Source organism: Zalophus californianus, chromosome 2 (genome assembly GCF_009762305.2).
Source record: "Zalophus californianus isolate mZalCal1 chromosome 2, mZalCal1.pri.v2, whole genome shotgun sequence".
Lineage (NCBI taxonomy): Eukaryota > Metazoa > Chordata > Mammalia > Carnivora > Otariidae > Zalophus > Zalophus californianus.
Genome location: NC_045596.1, coordinates 156,784,058 through 156,803,159, shown reverse-complemented (window position 1 = coordinate 156,803,159; position 19,102 = coordinate 156,784,058). Strand labels below are relative to the sequence as shown.

General features: G+C 36.8%; 1 protein-coding gene across 1 annotated transcript in view; it reads left to right on the top strand.

The window, feature by feature from the left end:
• Nucleotides 1-2,843: 2,843 nt before the first annotated feature.
• The window catches only part of ADAM7 (ADAM metallopeptidase domain 7), a 95,622-nt gene continuing 79,363 nt past the window's right edge, over nucleotides 2,844-19,102 (top strand). Inside the window, exons 1-3 of the mRNA XM_035726360.1 lie at nucleotides 2,844-2,906; nucleotides 3,880-3,983; nucleotides 8,455-8,531. Of these exons, the coding sequence (XP_035582253.1) occupies nucleotides 2,855-2,906; nucleotides 3,880-3,983; nucleotides 8,455-8,531 (233 nt within the window). The 5' untranslated portion in view covers nucleotides 2,844-2,854. The remainder of the gene's footprint in view (nucleotides 2,907-3,879; nucleotides 3,984-8,454; nucleotides 8,532-19,102) is intronic.

Genomic DNA, 19,102 nt, shown 5'->3' with positions numbered 1-19,102 from the left:
AAAGAAGTCAGTAATGGGACAGTAGCTGGGTGGAGGAGACAGTGATGTAAAAGGAGAGGTACTTCTTTAAAAGAGGGACATAAATGACAGCATGTTTGCAAATATACAATTCAGATGATGGAGTATCGAAAGAGAACAATTGCCAGAGTGATGACATTGGAGGGGGAAGAAGGAATGGAATCCAATATATTAATGGTGGCTAGACCTTATAGGCATGGGCAGTCCATCCATAGAAACAGGAGAGAACTAGTCTGTATTGGCACACATCTTGGTAGTGTCATAGATGTGATCATGGGAGAAGGTGAGATTTCTTTCTTCCAGTGCTTTCTCTGTTTTTCAATGAGGTAGAAAGCATGGTGATCAGGTAACATTAAATAAAGGGAGATTTGAGGTTTGAGGAGAGGAAAGAAAATATGAAATAGTCAACTAAGAGAATTGGCGAGTAAATGAACTGTGGAAAGTAAGATTGCCTTTCAGCACAGATTCATTTAATACTCATACTATCCCGATGAGATACATGTTATTATGCCCAATGCCCATTTTATAGATCAGAAAATGGGAGTACAGAAATGTTTCATACTTTGCCGAAAGCCACAGAGTTAAAAAGTAGCAGACAATTTACCTTTTGAGGTTTTAAAGCCAAGTGAATCTTAATCCCAACACCAATGACAAACTATTGAAGCATTTTCAACAGGCACATGACATGATCAGATTTGTATTTTGAAAAGATCACACTTGTTGGAGTGTAGTCAAAGGAGAGTCTATAGGAACTTGGACTAAGTAAGATGGAGGCAGAAAAGCCAGAGAAAAGAGGTCAGGGTATTTTTTAGAAGGTAAAATAAACATACTTAGTGATGGGTTGATTATGAGGGATATCAATGATGACTACTGGATTTCAGACTTGCAATGTGGAATGGATATTGACATCATTAATGAAAGCAGAGAACAAGTTGTGCACCGTCTGAGTTTTCAGGGGCTTTGAGCCCTCCCAATGAAGATGTTGAGTAGAGAGTTGGCTGTAAAGATCTATAACTCCGGTGGCTAGAAGTATAAATGTGAGGCATAGTAGTAGAGAGATGAAAATTAAACCATAACTGAAGATGAGATGGCTTTGGAACTAGCATACAGTTGGAGGAAAAGACAGTAGAGGATAATACCTTGAGGAACTACAAAATTTAAAAGTTGGATAAAAGAATATATGCCCACAGGTAGCCAGAGAGCTAGGAAAACGTTAGGAAGACTGTGTCAAGGGAGCTAAATAGAATATTTCAAGGGGGACGGTATGGTCAACAGTGCCAAATGTTATTCAGAGGGCAAGTAACATAAAGAATCAAAATATCCATTGGATATAGAAACTGTGAAATTATTGGCAAGATTAATCAGTTATATCAGCAGAATAATGAAGGCAGATGCCAGAGTACAATGTGTTAGAATGAGCTGGAGGGAAGAAAATTGCCACAAGAAGTAAAGATGAACTTTGTGAAAAGTTTAACTGAAAAGAGAATGAAAAATAAGGTGATGGCAGGAGTCTGTGGAATATAGGATTGAGGGTAGGATTTTTTGAAAGGGAAAGATTTGAATGTATTTAAATATCAAAAGAAAGCTTCTAGTTATCATAGATTTTTTTCAGTTTATGAGAATATTAGTGGGATAATCAATAATGTGAGGTAGGTGGGAAGACAGAATACCAAACACAGAGAAGAGATTGTATTGGCAAAGGGATATCTCTTCTAAAATAATAAGAGATCCCAGGCATATAGATAGGCTTATACAGGTTCTTTATACATTTGCCTATTAATATTTTATTTTTTGTATTGATTTGAAAGAGTTTTATATTATAAAGATATTTACCTTTACCTTTTATTATATATGTTGCCTACATTTCTGGTGTTTGTCTTTTAATTTAAGTTTATATGTGATTTATGGCATAAATATGTTTTCATAAATAAGTTTGGATGAAGGTGGTCAAAAGGTGCAAATGTATAGTTCATAAGATAAAGATAAGATAAATGTGTACTAGGAATTGAAAATTAAGAGAGTAGATTCCAAGAGTTCTCATCACAAAGAAAAACATGATTTTCTTTTCCTTCTTTTTTTTTTGTATCTGTAGGAGATGATGGATTTTAATTAAACTTACTGTGATACAACTTAACAATATGAGTAAGTCAAGTCTTCATGCCACACACAGATTTACACAGCATGATATGTCAGTTAGGTCTCAATAAAACTTTGGGGAGAAATCAAGTTATTTTCCCTATTCTCAGGACTGTGGGTTCTTTTATCAGGGTAGGGGTGGAGGGTGGAGATGGAATATGGATGAATATCTTGTGTTTTTATGGCTTTTTTGAAAGGCCATTATGTCCATGCCCCACATGGCATGGGCTTTTACTTAGATAGAAAAAAAATAAGTTCTCAGTATTTCTATCTAGTTTTTATCAAATTTTCCTTTATAGTTTCTACACATGGCATTCTTCACATGCACTTTCTTCAACCAGTTTCAATAAACATTCTTCAATATTTTTTCTAAGACATACATGATTTTTTTCACTTTTGAATTTTTAGTACATCTAGAATTATATTTATATCAGGCATGAAGTAGGGATCTCTGCCCAGCCCACCTCCACCACAGCACGTCAATGGTGCTTTTAATTGGTACATGATGTCCGCCCTCCAGGTTTTAGCCTCAAGCAACTCACAAATGATGCAACACAAGCAAGGAACATTTCCTTGTGCTGGATCAAAATTGCCTATCTATCTGTTGGATTCTTTGACCCTGCTGTGGAAGCAAGGGCAGGGAGGCACACACATCTTTTCTCAAGCACCTGTGCCCCTTCTCCCACCAGAATCGTTCAGAATGTTTCCCAGGAGTTTGCTTTTCATGATCGTACTCATTTCTCAGATTAAAGGTATGTCTTAATCTTTTTATCAGGGTTTTCTTACTAGGCTATGAGGTAATGTTTCTTTGGTCACACAGTTTAAATGATAAATGATAAAAGACATTAAAACCCATTGATGATTTTGCTGAGGACATAGCATAGGACTTGGACTAGTTATGGCTAATATTGAGATTCTATGATTCTATGAAATACTTTAGCAGTCTTACTCTGATTTACAGTGAGAAAGAAGGAGTGGACATTTCTGAGTATCTGCAGCACAGACACTGCGCTAGCCATTAGCCACTGTGTACATTAGCATGTGTATAATCTTATCTCCACTTTATAGATAAAGTAATTGAGAATAATGTCTACAGATGAGAGAGAATAGATACAGTATTTATGGCCATACTGCTAATAAACTGGTAAAATTTTGACTCAAATAATAGCAGATTCTAAAATCCTATGGTCTTTGTTCTATATCACTCTTCAGTGAGATAAGCAGGGCTCACCCCCAGACGACCACCACTTGTGAAGACTATTTAGCACTGATTCAAGAGTATCTAAATCCTTTCAACAAGGGAGAGCCTTGTATTTAGCTAGGAGAGTTAAGATTTCAAATACAAATGTACCTGGGAGATAAAATCAATAATTTACACTGAAACAATCCCTTCTAGTGCAGGTTTTGACAGGTGGCAGAATCCAGAGACAGGCATGAGGAGATTAAGATGATGAAGGTGGTAACTGCAGGACAAAGTAGAAAGATGGAAGAAGCTAAAAGACCTAATTTTTTTGGCCTGTTTTCCAATTTTGCTTACATTTTCCTAATTTGGAAATATCAGTCTCAGTTTCCTTACCTGTTACGTGGGGGTGCTACTTCATAATGATGTTGTACATGGCTGCTAATCATGGCTGTACATGAACTCTATGAGAATAATTGTTATCCAGTCACTGTGTGTGAATGTTAATGCCAGATGTATTTTCCCCCTTAAATGTTTCCTTTTAGAAAAGGTAATCCTTGGAGTAGAAGGTCAAGAAGTGGTTTATCCTAAAAGGCTTCCTCTGATGCAGAAGCGAAATGTTTGGCACATCCATGATTATGACATACAGGTACAGGTTTTGATTTAATAAATATGATTTATTATTTTCACAAGATATGTAGAAAGCAATCTCTTGCTCCAATCAGAAGCAAACAAGAGAAGAGTCTTAAATTTTCTGAGAACTTTCACTCAGTTTACAGCATGCACTTGGGGTGGTGTGAGAGGGGGAGGTTGGGGAGGAAGCACCCTTTTGATAGATTAGGAAACAAGATGGAGTAAAATTAGAGAGTGCCATATAAAACTTTCCAGTTCATGTGAGGATTTTCACTAACAGCTTTCCAGGCTGATTTAAGGCAACCTCATTTGTTCTGAGCTGGTGCCTATGGAATATAATCTCTGAGCATTTTGCTTTCCCAGTGAGGTAATATGCAGGTTTACTTGCCTTACAGATTAAGCAGCAAAGTTGGACAACTTTCACAGGAACACATTTGGCCTGTTGCTTAGAATAGTGTTTATTCAGGTGTTAGAATGTAAACATTTACAATTTTATTTTCAAAAGAAACAAATACTTAAGCAGACAATATGTAATACATATAATAGGAAACAAGCTTCAAAATAAGGTAATTTTCAATTTCACTACTATAGAACACATTCAAGGACTGTTCTTAGATATTTATTACCAGGCACTTGCATTTTGGGTCTGAGCTTTCTAACTTGGTCCATGAGAATACTGATTGTCATTTGCCCCAGTACTCTTTGAGAGGGCAAATTTTTCCCAATACAACTACTTTTCTTCCCTCCACCATTAGGGAAGAGAGCCTTCCAGGCTCTCATTTTTAGGTTCCTCAGTCATAAGCAAGACACATTTCAACTTTCCAAATGATCCCACTGAACGTCTTTCCCATGGCTTAAGATAATGAAAAAGCAACTCTTCATCTGCTGCCATTTGGAGATAATGTTTAACCATTTTTCTGTAATAATCTCCTTACAAATAATATTTTCTCTTGATCTCCAATTCCTTTATCCTTTATTCTTTCTTAAACTTTTTATTAATATAACGTTGTATATCAACTATACTTCAATTAAAAAAAAACTTTTATTGGTTGAAGTTCATTACTCATCTAAGATGGCAAAACCAGCCCTCTATCACCATTGTGCAAATCAAGACATCAGTTCCATTATGAATATACAAGATGAGCCTTGACTGGGGCAGGAAATATACAAGATGAATTTGGAGCATCTTATACCACCAGAAAGTAAGGAAATTCTCAAGCAAACAAACAACCCAAACTTGCATTGATGGGAGTATGTCAAAAGAACAAAGGAGTCAAATGAAGGAGCTCCCAATAGCCAAAGAAGGGACAATTTGAGCAACAAAATTAATAATGTAGTTTAGGACTATAATAAAGTATAAATTAATATCTATGAACTCATACTGGTATAAATAAATAATTGAATAAATAAATAAATGGGGAGAATAGACAAATCTCCCATACATAAGAATTAAAAAATTGACATAGACCCTCCCTTTCCCAGAAGGTGGAGCATAACTCCCCACCCTTTAAGCACGGTCTGTGCATAGACCTTTCCAAAGAGTAGAATGTGGAAGAGTGTAACCTTACAGTGGAGAAAGGCTGACTAATGCTACCTCAGCCAGGTAACCAGTAATCATCATCAATAATAAGTCATGTTGATAGTATGTACTCTTAATATGATATGTTGAAAATGGCTTTATTTTGTTGTTTTCTCTCAAATCTCCACAATTCCAGGCTGGGAATGAGAAAAATATTGGAAAAAACTTAAGGAGCAACCTATAAAATACTTGATCAGTGCTCCTTAAAACTGTCAAGATTGTCAAAAAAGAAGGGAAGTCTGAGAAACTGTCATGGTGTAGAAGAGTCTAAGGAGGCATGACAACTAAATGTAATGTGGATGGGATCCTAAGACAGTGAAAGGACATTAGACAAAAACTAAGGAAATCTGGATGAGTGTATACTTTAATTGGTAATGTCAATCTTGGTTCATGAGTTGTGACAAGTACACCATAGTAATGTAAGATGTTAACAATATGGAACTCTGAGTTGTGAGGTACATGGGAACGCTCTATATTATCTTTCCAACTTTTCTCTAAATCTAAAATGATTCTAGATAAAAACAAATTTTAAAATTAAATAAAATTCTAAAATAAAACATAAAGTTAAAAACTCTGTATAAAAACAATATTAATGACAAGATTAACAAGAATGTTACATTTGACAATATTAACAATAGTGTCTGAATATTAGCTAATATGAAACCCATAATCACACATTCAAATTTTACAAAGTCCCATTATATGACTCTATTATTCATACATGCCTGCATGTAAGTTCATCATGTTGTAAACGAGATTCAACCCTTCTTATGTGAGTAAACACCTAGGTTCTTGCCTGCCCACTGTGAATTATGTGTTTATAATGAAGTCCCAATTTTATGTTAAATTTGCAGTCAACAAATGCCCTAATGCACAACTCACATTCAACAAACACAAAACTCTCCTTCAAAGTTGCCCTTCTTCAGAAGACCCTCCTTTCAATAGCATAGTTTAAACAAACCAGAAGCCTGAGGGAATTCTTTTTTTTTTTTTTTTTTTGAGAGAGAGAGAGAGAGAGAGAATCCTAAGCAGGCTCCATGCCTAGTGCAGAGCCAGACATGGGGCTCAATCTCACAACTCTAGATCATGACCTGAGCCAAAGTCAAGAGTGAAATGCTGAACCGACTGAGCCACCCAGGTGCCCCCTAAGGGAATTCTTTACTCTTTTCTGCCTCCTCCAACAAAAAAAATCACTAAACTTTGTGCATTCTAACATGTAAATATCCTTTGAAATTATCTGCTCTCCTTTTTCCCTGCTGCCACTCCCCTGCCCAAGTGACCTATATCCCATTAACAGTCTTTAAACGCTTTTTTAAAAAATATTTTATTTATTTATTTGAGAGAGAGAGAATGAGAGATAGAGAGCACAAGAGGGAAAAGGGTCAGAGGGAGAAGCAGACTCCCTGCCTAGCAGGGAGCCTGACGTGGGACTCAGTCCTGGGACTCCAGGATCATCACCTGAGCTGAAGGCAGTCGCCTAACCAACTGAGCCACCCAGGCGCCCCCTTTAAATGCTTTTCCTGCCTACAGTTGTGATTTTTGCTGATCCATTATCTGTAATAAGTAAGCCATCTAAAATACCATACTTCTGCATTTTTTGCCTAAACCTTTTTCTTCTCTTTGCTCTTAGGATAAGGTCCAAATCTTCTTAAGTGACTAACTAGTCTGTACATGATTTGGCTCCTTCCTACCTTTCATTTCTCATATTTATTCAACTTACACTTGATTCTCCAGCCACCTTGAACTTATCTAGGTTTCTCAAACATGTCGAGCTCCTTCCTACCTCAGGGCATTTGCATGCTCTGTTCTCTGCCCCTGATTCCTCCCTCACACAGTCACGGCATTTCTCCTATTATGATGCTTATAATAGTCAATTACATTTGATTAATTTTCTTCTGTTGCCAAGCTGTGGTTTCCATAAGGGTGTGACCTGTATCTTGTGCACCATTGTATTTTCCATATTATCACTGTGCCTGAAATAACAGCTATTGAATACATGGGTTAACAATAAACTAAAGAAATGTGCTAGATGAATGACCAGTAACTGAATCCTTAAATTATAAATAATTCCTATAAATCACAAGGAAATAAAATACCACAAAAGAAAATATTTAAAGTACATAAGTTAGGAATTCACATACAAATATGTAAACAACCAACTAAACAGAAGAAAAATATCACTTCCAATGGTCATTAAAGAAAAGTTTGTCACAATAAGTTATCATTTCATTAATGTTAATATGAAAGGCAAGAAAATAAGAACCACTATAAATTTCTAGTGAAATTCTAACTTTGTGCTTCCTTTCTTCAGGGTTATCTTGCAGCACTTATCAAACATTTTTTTCCATGTTGCCAACAAAGAAATGGTGTCTAACTACAGTGAATGCCCCAAATCAAATTTCTGATCTGGATATAAGTTAAATAAATTCACATTGTGATTTTCAGCCATAAAATACATACTATAAAGGAACATTTATTGGAATAAGAAAATGGTCATGGTCATGATTTATTTTTATGTGAGAAAGTAAACTATAAAACAATACACCCCAAACTGTTAAAAGATACATAAACAAAAGATCCGTAGGTGGGGTGCAGAATTGTAAGGACATACAGCTTGTTATCTCTGGATGAGGAGAGAATATATATATTTTCATTTCACTTTATTTTATAACTAGAAAAAAATGCCCATCAAAAAATTTAATTAAAAAATAACTTACAAGGAAAACCCTCCATATATTGGCTTTCATAAATTCAGCCTAGTCCATATTTCTTATTTTGCCTGGCTGGACTGCTTGACTGCTGGGTAGACTGATAAAGTCTAATTTCCCCCTGCACCCATCCCACTCCCCACCCTAACACACACTAAATGAGCACACATTTAAGTTACATGATGGGTACTGTTTTGCAGGAAACATATGAAGAAGAATTGCTGTATGAACTAAAGCTAACTAGAAAAACCTTAATACTTCACCTTTTAAGATCAAGGTAAGTTCTATTATAATTCAATACCTTATAGATTTATTGGTCTGTAGTATTCCAGTTTTTGTAAAAACTGCCAATGAAGTGACTTCATCAAGTTATTGTTACCTATATATAGACTGAATTCCTACTCTTCTAATATAAGCCGTCACATTTCAACATCTTAACAATTACAGACACTGCCCTTCAGGTCCTGAGTTACCGTCTATTTGGGGTACTTGGAGCCCTTTGAGCTTCATACACTCACTCTAAGAAGAGAGTTAATACATTACTTCTCTGTGAGTCAGTAGATCAAAGGAAATTTGAAAAACATGGTTTCTAGAGTGACTGCTAACTTACTCAAAATAGGTATCAAACCAAGTTCTGTGGGAGAATAAGAATGGGGAAGAATTTACCTCATCAAGCTACCTTGTGTCAGTTGAATAATTCTAATGCTTTTAATTTCTTCATTAGCTTTCTCCACAAACTCTGCATTCTTATTGCTGGATTTCCATTGTTTTCCTTTGGGCCATTCCTATGCACAATAGTCCTGCATCCCAGCCCTAAACATTAAAATCATAAAGAATTGTCAAATGCTAAGAAACATGGAAGGATAAATCTATTGAACAATTGAGACTCTGACCTATTAGGTAAAAATAGCAACAAAAAATATAAAACAAACAAAGAAACAAACATTCTTTCTTCTACTCTGGAGTTACCTTTTGGACAAATGTACAGAAATATAATTAATCTAATAACATAATTATATTGATAACTTATTCAGACTCTGCATATATTCTTAGGATGGAGAAGGCTAACATCTATTGAACAATTTTTATGTGTCTTTCCTCAAAGTTCTCTCTTAATTCCCACGATATCCATACGAAGCCGATGTTGTTTTACTGAGGAAGAATCATAAGTTCACTGAAGTAAAAACTTGTCAGGATCACAATGCAGATGATGGTGCTGATTCTCTAAATCAGATCTGCCTGCTTTTGAAATTACCCCATGCTGCCTATGCCTCAAGTAGGAATCTTATTATATTAGCTATCGTTTAATTCTGTTAATCAGCCTGGAGTGCTATATTTTAGAATTGTAGACATACAATGCAGTTTGATCTGATATTGATACCTCCGAAGGGCAACATTACCCTTGTCCCCTCAGCAACATGATGTAAGTGAATTTAGTGCATATCATCGAGTTTCCCAAATCTGGGAATATTATTTATTCAAACTGAAACTTGATCTCATTAATTTAGATTTTTGTCTTGTTTCTGTAACCACTTCTTACCATACCCTATGAGTTTCATTTTTATTCATCCAGGGGAAACAGTGATTGGGTCAACTTTGTTTTCACTATAGTAAATCCATTAATAGGTGAAAAGTTACATTTGTATGTATATATGAGGCAAAAGATACATTAATTTAGAATGTATTATACAACCAATCACTTTACCAAAAGTTCTATATATGCTATTTCAAGATAAGCACAGAAATAATTGTATTTTATTTACCTGTTGTATCTGTTTCACTTTTACCAACAGTTTATAATACAAAATATTTTTAATAATTTTTTATTGTTATGTTAATCACCATACATTACATCATTAGTTTTTGATGTAGTGTTCCATGATTCATTGTTTGTGCATAACACCCAGTGCTCCACGCAGAATGTGCCCTCTTTAATACCCCTCACCAGGCTAACCCATCCCCCACCCCCCTCCCCTCTAGAACCCTCAGTTTGTTTTTCAGAGTCCATTGTCTCTAATGGTTCGTCTCCCCCTCTGACTTACTCCCCTTCATTCTTCCCCTCCTGCTATCTTCTTCTTCTTTTTTTTCCTTAACATATATTGCATTATTTGTTTCAGAAGTACAGATCTGTTATTCATCAGTCTTGTACAATTCACAGTGCTCACCATAGCACATACCCTCCGCAATGTCTATCACCCAGCCACCGCAACCCTCGCACCCCCCACCACTCCAGCAACCCTCAGTTTGTTTCCTGAGATTAAGAATTCCTCATATCAGTGAGGTCATATGATACATGTCTTTCTCTGATTGACTTATTTCACTCAGCATAACACCCTCCAATTCCATCCACGTCATTGCAAATGGCAAGATCTCATTCCTTTTGATGGCTGCATAATATTCCATTGTGTATATTTACCACTTCTTTATCCATTCATCTGTCCATGGACATCTTGGCTCTTTCCACAAATTAGCTATTGTGGACATGCTGCCATAAACATTGGGGTGCACATACCCCTTCAGATCCCTATATTTGTATCTTTGTGGTAAATACCCAGTAGTGCAATTGCTGGATCGTATGGTAGCTCTATTTTCAACTTTTTGAGGAACCTCTATACTGTTTTCCAGAGTGGTTGCACCAGCTTGCAGTCCCACCAACAGTGTATGAGGGTTCCCCTTTCTCGCATCCCCACCAACATCTGTCGTTTCCTGACTTGTTAATTTTAGCCATTCTGACTGGTGTGAGGTGGTATCTCATGAGGTTTTGATTTAGATTTCCCTGATGCCAAGTGATGTTGAACACTTTTTCATGTGTCTGTTGGACATTTGGATGTCTTCTTTGGAAAAATGTCTGTTCATGTCTTCTGCCCATTTCTTGATTGGATTATTTGTTCTTTGGGTGTTGAGTTTGATAAGTTCTTTATAGATTTTGGATACTAGCCCTTTACTGATATGTCATTTGCAAATATTTTCTCCCATTCTGTCGGTTGTCTTTTGGTTTTGTGGACTGTTTCTTTTGCTGTGCAAAAGCTTTTTATCTTGATGAAATCCCAATAGTTCATTTTTGCCCTTGCTTCCCTTGCCTTTGGCGATGTTTCTAGGAAGAAGTTGCTGCGGCTGAGGTGACAGGTTGTTGCCTGTGTTCTCCTTTAGGATTTTGATGGACTCCTGTCTCACGTTTAGGTCTTTCAACCATTTGGAGTCTATTTTTGTGTGTGCTGCAAGGAAATAGTCCAGTTTCATTCTTCTGCAGGTGGCTGTCCAATTTTCCCAACACCATTTGTTGAAGAGACTGTCTTTTTGCCATTGGACATTCTTTCCTGCTTTGTAAAAGAGGAGTTGACCATAGAGTTGAGGGTCCATTTCTGGGCTCTCGATTCGGTTCCATTGATCAATGTCTCTATTTTTGAGCCAGTACCATACTGTCTTGATGATGACAGCTTTGTAATAGAGCTGGAAGTCCAGAATTGTGATGCCACCGGCTTTGCTTTTCTTTTTCAACAGTCCTCTGGCTATTCGGGGTCTCTTCTGGTTCCGTACAAATTTTAGGATTATTTGTTCCATTTCTTTGAAAAAAGTGGATGGTATTTTGATGGGGATTGCATTGAATGTGTAGATTGCTCTAGGTAGCACTGACATCTTCACAATGTTTGTTCTTCCAATCCATGAGCATGGAACGTTTTTCCATTTCTTTGTGTCTTCTTCAATTTCTTTCATGAGTATTTTATAGTTTTCTGAGTACAGATCCTTTGCCTCTTTGGTTAAATTTATTCCTAGGTATCTTATGGTTTTGGGTGCAATTGTAAATGGGATCGACTCCTTGATTTGTCTCTCTTCTGTCTTGTTTTTGGTGTATAGGAATGCCATTGATCTCTGTGCATTGATTTTATATCCTGCCATTTTACTGAATTCCTGTATGAGTTCTAGCAGTTTTGGGGTGGAGTCTTTTGGGTTTTCCACATACAGTATCATATCATCTGCAAAGAGTGAGAGTTTGACTTCCTCTTTGCCGATTTGGATGCCTTTGATTTCTTTTTGTTGTCTGATTGCTGTGGCTAGGACTTCTAATACTATGTTGAATAGCAGTGGGGAGAGTGGACATCCCTGCCGCGTTCCTGACCTTAGGGGAAAAGCTCTCAGCTTTTCCCCATTGAGAATGATATTCGCTGTAGGTTTTTCGTAGATGGCTTTTATGATATTGAGGTATGTACCCTCTATGCCTATACTCTGAAGAGTTTTGATCAAGAAAGGATGCTGTACTTTGTCAAATGCTTTTTCTGCATCTATTGAGAGGATCACATGATTCTTGTTCTTTCTTCTGTTAATGTATTGTATCACGTTGATTGATTTGCGGATGTTGAACCAGCCTTGCAGCCCAGGGATAAAACCCACTTGGTCATGGTGAATAATCCTTTTAAGGTACTGTTGGATCCTATTGGCTAATATTTTGGTGAGAATTTTTGCATCCTTGTTCATCAAGGATATTGGTCTGTAATTCTCCTTTTGGATGGGGTCTTTGTCTGGTTTTGGGATCAAGGTAATGGTGGCCTCATAAAATGAGTTTGGAAGTTTTCCTTCCATTTCTATTTTTTGGAACAGTTTCAGGAGAATAGGTATTAATTCTTCTTGAAATGTCTGATAGAATTCCCCTGGGAAGCCATCTGGCCCTGGGCTTTTGTTTGTTCGGAGAGTTTTGATGACTCCTTCAATTTCCTTAGTCGTTATAGGTCTGTTCAGGTTTTCTATTTCTTCCTGGTTCAATTTTGGTAGTTGATACTTATCTAGGAATGCACCCATTTCTTCCAGGATATCTAATTTGCTGGCATATAGTTGCTCATAATATGTTCTTATAATTGTTTGTATTTCTTTGGTGTTGGTTGTGATCTCTCCTCTTTCATTCATGATTTTGTTGATTTGGGTCATTTCTCTTCTTTTTGATAAGTCTGGCCAGGGGTTTATCAATCTTGTTAATTCTTTCAAAGAACCAGCTCCTAGTTTCGTTGATCTGTTCTACTGTTCTTTTGGTTTCCATTTCATTGATTTCTGCTCTGATCTTTATTATTTCTCTTCTCCTGCTGGGTTTAGGCTTTATTTGCTGTTTTTTCTAGCTCCTTTAGGTGTAGGGTTAGTTTGTGTATTTGAGACCTTTCTTGTTTCTTGAGAAAGGCTTGTATTGCTATATACTTTCCTCTCAGGGCTGCCTTTGCTGTATCCCAAAGATTTTAAACAGTTGTGTTTTCATTTTCATTGGTTTCCATGAATATTTTTAATTCTTCTTTAATTTCCTGGTTGACCCATTCATTCTTTAGTAGGATGCTCTTTAGCCTCCATGTATTTGAGCTCTTTCTGACTTTCCTCTTGTGACTGAGTTCTAGTTTCAAAAGCATTGTGGTCTGAAAATATGCAGGGAATAATCCCAATCTTTTGGTACCGGTTGAGACCTGATTTGTGACCTAGGATGTGATCAATTCTGGAGAATGTTCCATGGGCACTAGAGAAGAATGTGTGTTCCGTTGCTTTGGGATGGAATGTTCTGCATATGTCTGTAAAGTCCATTTGGTCCAGTGTTTCATTTAAAGTCTTTATTTCCTTGTTGACCTTTTGCTTAGATGATCTGTCCATTTCAGTCAGGGAGGTGTTAAAGTCCCTCACTATTATTGTATTGTTGTCAATGTGTGTCTTTGGTTTTGTTATTAATTGCCTTATATAATTGGCTGCTCCCATGTTAGGGGCATAGATATTTACAATTGTTAGATCTTCTTGTTGGATAGACCCTTTAAGTAGGATATAGTGTCCTTCCTCATCTCTTATTACAGTCTTTTTTTAAAATTTAATTTGTCTGATATAAGGATTGCCATCCCAGCTTTCTTTTGGTGTCCATTAGCATGGTAAATGGTTTTCCACCCCCTCACTTTGAATCTGGGGGTGTCTTTGGGTCTAAAATGAGTCTCTTGCTGACAGCATATCGATGGGTCTTGTTTTTTAATCCAATCTGATAGCCTGTGTCTTTTGATTAGGGCATTGAGCCCATTTACATTCTTGGTAACTATTGAAAGGTATGAATTTAGTGCCATTGTATTGCCTAGAAGGTTACTGTTACTGTATATTGTCTGTGTTCCTTTCTGGTCTATGTTGCTTTTAGGCTCTCTTTTTGCTTAGAGGACCTCTTTCAATATTTCTTGTAGGGCTGGTTTTGTGTTTGCAAATTCCTTTAGTTTTTGTTTGTCCTGGAAGCTTTTTATCTCTCCTTCTATTTTCAATGACAGCCTAGCTGGATATAGTATTTTTGGCTGCATATTTTTCTCGTTTAGTGCTCTGAAGATATCATGCCAGTCCTTTCTGGCCTGCCAGGTCTCTGTGGATAGGTCTGCTGCCAATCTAATGTTTCTACCATTTTAGGTTACATATCTCTTCTCTTGAGATACTTTCAGGATTTTCTCTTTGTCTCTGAGACTCATAAGTTTTACTATTAGATGTCGGGGTGTTGACCTATTTTTATTGATTTTGAGAGGGGTTCTATGTGCCTCCGGGATTTTGATGCCTGTTTCCTTCCCCACATTAGGGAAGTTCTCTGCTATTATTTGCTCCAATATACCTTCTGCCCCTCTCTCTCTTTCTTCTTCTTCTGGGATCCCAATTATTCTAATGTTGTTTCATCTTATGGTATCACTTATCTCTCGAATTCTGCTCTCATGATCCTGTAGTTGTTTATCTTTTTTTTCTCAGCCTGTTTATTTTCCATCATTTGGTCTTCTATATTGCTGATTCTCTCTTCTGCCTCATTTATCCTAGCAGTTACTGCCCCCATTTTTGATTGCACCTCATCAATAGCCTTTTTGATTTCGACTTGGTTAGATTTTAGTTCTTTTATTTCTCCAGAAAGCGTTTCTCTAATAACTTCCATTCTTTTTTTCAAGCCCAGCTAGTATCTTTAAAGTTGATTCTGAACTCTAGGTCTGACATCATACTAATGTCCATATTGAGTAAGTCCCTGGTAGACGGTACTACCTCTTGTTCTTTTTGCTGAGGTGATTTTTTTCATCTTGTCATTTTGTCCAGAGGAGAATAGATGAATGAGAGAACAGAATGCTAACAGGTTAACAACGTCTCCAGCAAATATAGTCTGTACAAATCAGAAAAGACCTGAAACCAGGGGACAAGAAAGGGAAAGAAAGAAGAAAGAGAAAAAAAAAAAGGAAAAAGAAAAAGATAAAAACAAACAAAAACAGAACAAAACAAACAAACAAAAAAACAGAATATGATCAAATATGATCAGGCTAGTGCATATATCAGTGCCACACACTAGATTTTGTGCGTATTTTGGTCTGTTAGAAGAAAGTGTCTCCTAAAATTTTAAAGGAAGAAAGACTTATATATGTACAAAATAAGGGTTGATACAATGAAGGGATGAAAGATTACTGTAAAGATAAAATTATAAAAGATTTTATAAAAGGAATTGATAAGATAAGAAGTTTTTTTAAAAAAAGAAAGAAGATTTAAAAAAAAAAAGAAAAAAAAAGGGAGAGAATGTGATCAGGCAGGAGACTAGAACAAAGCCATACACTAGTGATTTAGGGTACATTTTGATCTGCTAGAAGAAACTGTATCTCAAAATTTTAAAGAGAGAACAACTTATATATATATGCCAAAAATAAGGGTAACTACTATGAAGGGATAAAAATATGACTCTAAAAATGAAGAATAAAAAATGTTTTTTCTTTTAAAAAAGAGATTGATAAGATGTTGGTTGAAAAAGGGAAAAAGAAAAATTAAAAAAAACAGTTAAAAAAATTAACTTTGAAGAACTAATGAATTATGGTAAAAATGCCATGAATTCTATGTGCAGTATTCCCCTAGCGCTGGAGTTCTCCCATTCTCCTTGATCGGTAAACTTGGTCTTGGCTTGCTGGCTGTTCCTGCTGTACTTCTGGGGGAGGGGCCTGTTGCCGTGGTTCCCAAATGTCTTTGCCGGAGGTGGAATTGCCCCGCCCTTGTGAGTCCGGGCTAAGCAAGCTGCTCGGGTTTTCTCTCAGGGGCTTTTGTTCCCTTCAAGCTCTCGGTACAGCTTTGGAGGACCAGGGTGAAAATGGTGGCCTCCCAATCTCCTCCTGGAGGAGTTGTGAACTTGGGGCCCCGCTCCTCAGTGTGCCCCAGAGAAAAGCAGTCACTCCCGTCTCCCCGGTCTCCGGCCACACTCCGTGCTCACCTGGCCTGTGACCGAGCGTTTTTATCTCTGGCACGCGACCCCGTGTGGATTCTCCAAACCCAGCAGATCCCTGTGGTGTGCTCCCACGCCGCTCCTCCCGGGGGAGGAAGGGGAGTCTCCCCAGCTCTGCCGCTTGTTGGGTCCCTGCTGGAGGAGCAGTGGCCCGACTGGGCCGCAGATCACAGTTTATGGCAACCCCGAGCTGAGAGCCCGCACCTCGGCTCCGTCTCTGCAGCTGGCTTCCCCACTCTGACACCTGGGAGCTCTGCCGCACTCAGGCATCCCTGGTCTTTCTGTGACCCCAAGGGTCCTGAGACCACACTGTCCCGCGAGGGTTCACCCCTCCCCCCCCACCCCGCTTAGCCAGTGGAGCGGCATCCCTCAGTGGAGCCGACTTCTAAAAGTTCTGATTTTGTGCTCCGCGGCTCTATCACTTGCCAGAAGCGGCCGACGGAGACCCCCTTCGCCGCCCTCTATCCTCCCGAATATCGTCTCGGATTCACTTCTCCGCACGTCCTACCTTACAGAAAGTGGTTGCTTTTCTGTTCAGAGTGTTGTTACTATTCTTATCTTCAATGTCCTGTTGAGTTCGTAGGTGTTCAGAATGGTTTGATCCCTATTCAGCTGAATTCCTGAGACCAAATGAAATCCAGGTCTCCTACTCCTCCGCCATCTTGCCTGCACTCCCTATAATACAAAATTTTATACATAGAGCCAAGTTGAATTTTATAGTGAATATTCATATACCCATTAATATACATATACACCCATAATCCCAACAAGATATACAAAGGCACTTAGACATATTTTTTGTCTATCCATCCATCCATCATGCTATTTTTATGCATTTCAAATTATATTGCAGACAGCATACTTTCCACACATACTTTAACAAGCATATCGTTAGAATTTAATATTTATTTAGTTTTTTCTTCTCATGAAAATTTTTATACAATGAAATGGACAAACCTTATATGAATGTTCATTGAATTTTGACAAATGCACACACCTGTGTTGCCCAAATTCTTATAAAAATGAACTATAAAATAACTCTCACTCAGAAAATTTCCTTGTGTTTTTTCCTAATCAACTCCCTCAAAACCTATTCATAGAGGTTTTTACTCACCACAGATTACTTTTGTCTGTTCTGGAAGTTCTTTTTTTATTATTTTATTTTATTATGTTATGTTAGTCACCATACAGTACATCATTAGATTTTGATGTAGTGTTCTAGGATTCATTGTTTGCATAACACCCAGTGCTCCATGTAATACATGCTCTTGTTCTTATAAAGAGCTTTACACTGCATGTTGTGTAAGACTTCTTTAATTGAGCATTGCATTAACTAAACTCATCCATGTAGTTCCATGTATCAGAAGTTTGGTTCTTTTACTTTCTGAGTACTATTCCATTGTATAAATATACTACAGTTTTTTTATTTATTCTCCTGTGGATGGACAGCCTAAGCTGTTTCCAGGATTTGTTTATCATGAGTAAAGCTTAAATGAGCATTCTTGTATAGCTTTTTATAATATATGTTTTCATTTCTCCTTGGTGAACATCAAAGAGTGAAATTCCTGGGTCATAGGGTATATATACGTTTAGTTTTATAAAAAACTTCCATTTTCCAAAGCAGTTGCACAATTTTATATAACTACCATAATGTATGAGAATTCTAATTGCTCCATGTCCTTTTCATCATTGGGTATTCTCATCCCTTTTTAATTTTACTTATATGAGTGGATTTGTGGTAATATTTTATTTTAGATAAGTTTGCAGTCCCTATTGAAAACTTTTTCATATGATTATTGACCATTTATATATCTTCTGTAAAACATCTGTTTAAATATTTACTAATTTTTAATTGGGTTATTTGTCTTTTATCAAGTTGGAGAACATCTTTTTATATCTCGAAGACCAGCTCTTTGTCAAATATATTTCTTTATATATTTGTTTGTTATTTATTTTCTTTTTTTCTTTGTCAAATATGTTTCTTGTTAATGGTTTCTTCCAGTATGTGACATTTTCTTAATTGTGTATTTAAAGAGTAAAAATTTATAATTGGAAAACAATTTTAACTTATCAAATTTTTCCTTTATGGTAATTGCTTTCTAGGAGCTGTCTTCTAAAGTCTTTATTGTTTTGGCTTTTAGTTTTGGTCTGTTATCATCTTGAATGTGTGTGTGTGTGCATGTGTGTGTGTAATTTGCAGAAAGGTCAAGGTTCTCTTCTTTCCATATGCATAGCCCAAGCCCATTTTGTTGCATTGCCTTTCTTTGAATTGGATTGCTTTCACACCTTTGACCAAAATCAAATGACTATTTCTGGGCTCTCTGTTCTACCCTGTTCATCTATGTTTCAATCTTTAAACCAAGACCACATTATCTTGTTTACTGCAGCTTTACAGTAAGTCTTAGCCAGTTTGGGTAACCTCTCCAATTTTGTTCTTCTTTTTCAGAAATTAAAAAAAAAATCCTTTCCATTTTTCTAAAATATAGAATCTGTTCATTAATTTTATTTCTTTTTAAAAAGCCCTGGAATTTTGTTTGCGATTTTATTGAATGTGTACATCAATTTGGAGAGAATTGATATTAAAATTCTTCATGTTCCATCTCTATATTATTTAGGTCTTCTCTAATTTCTAC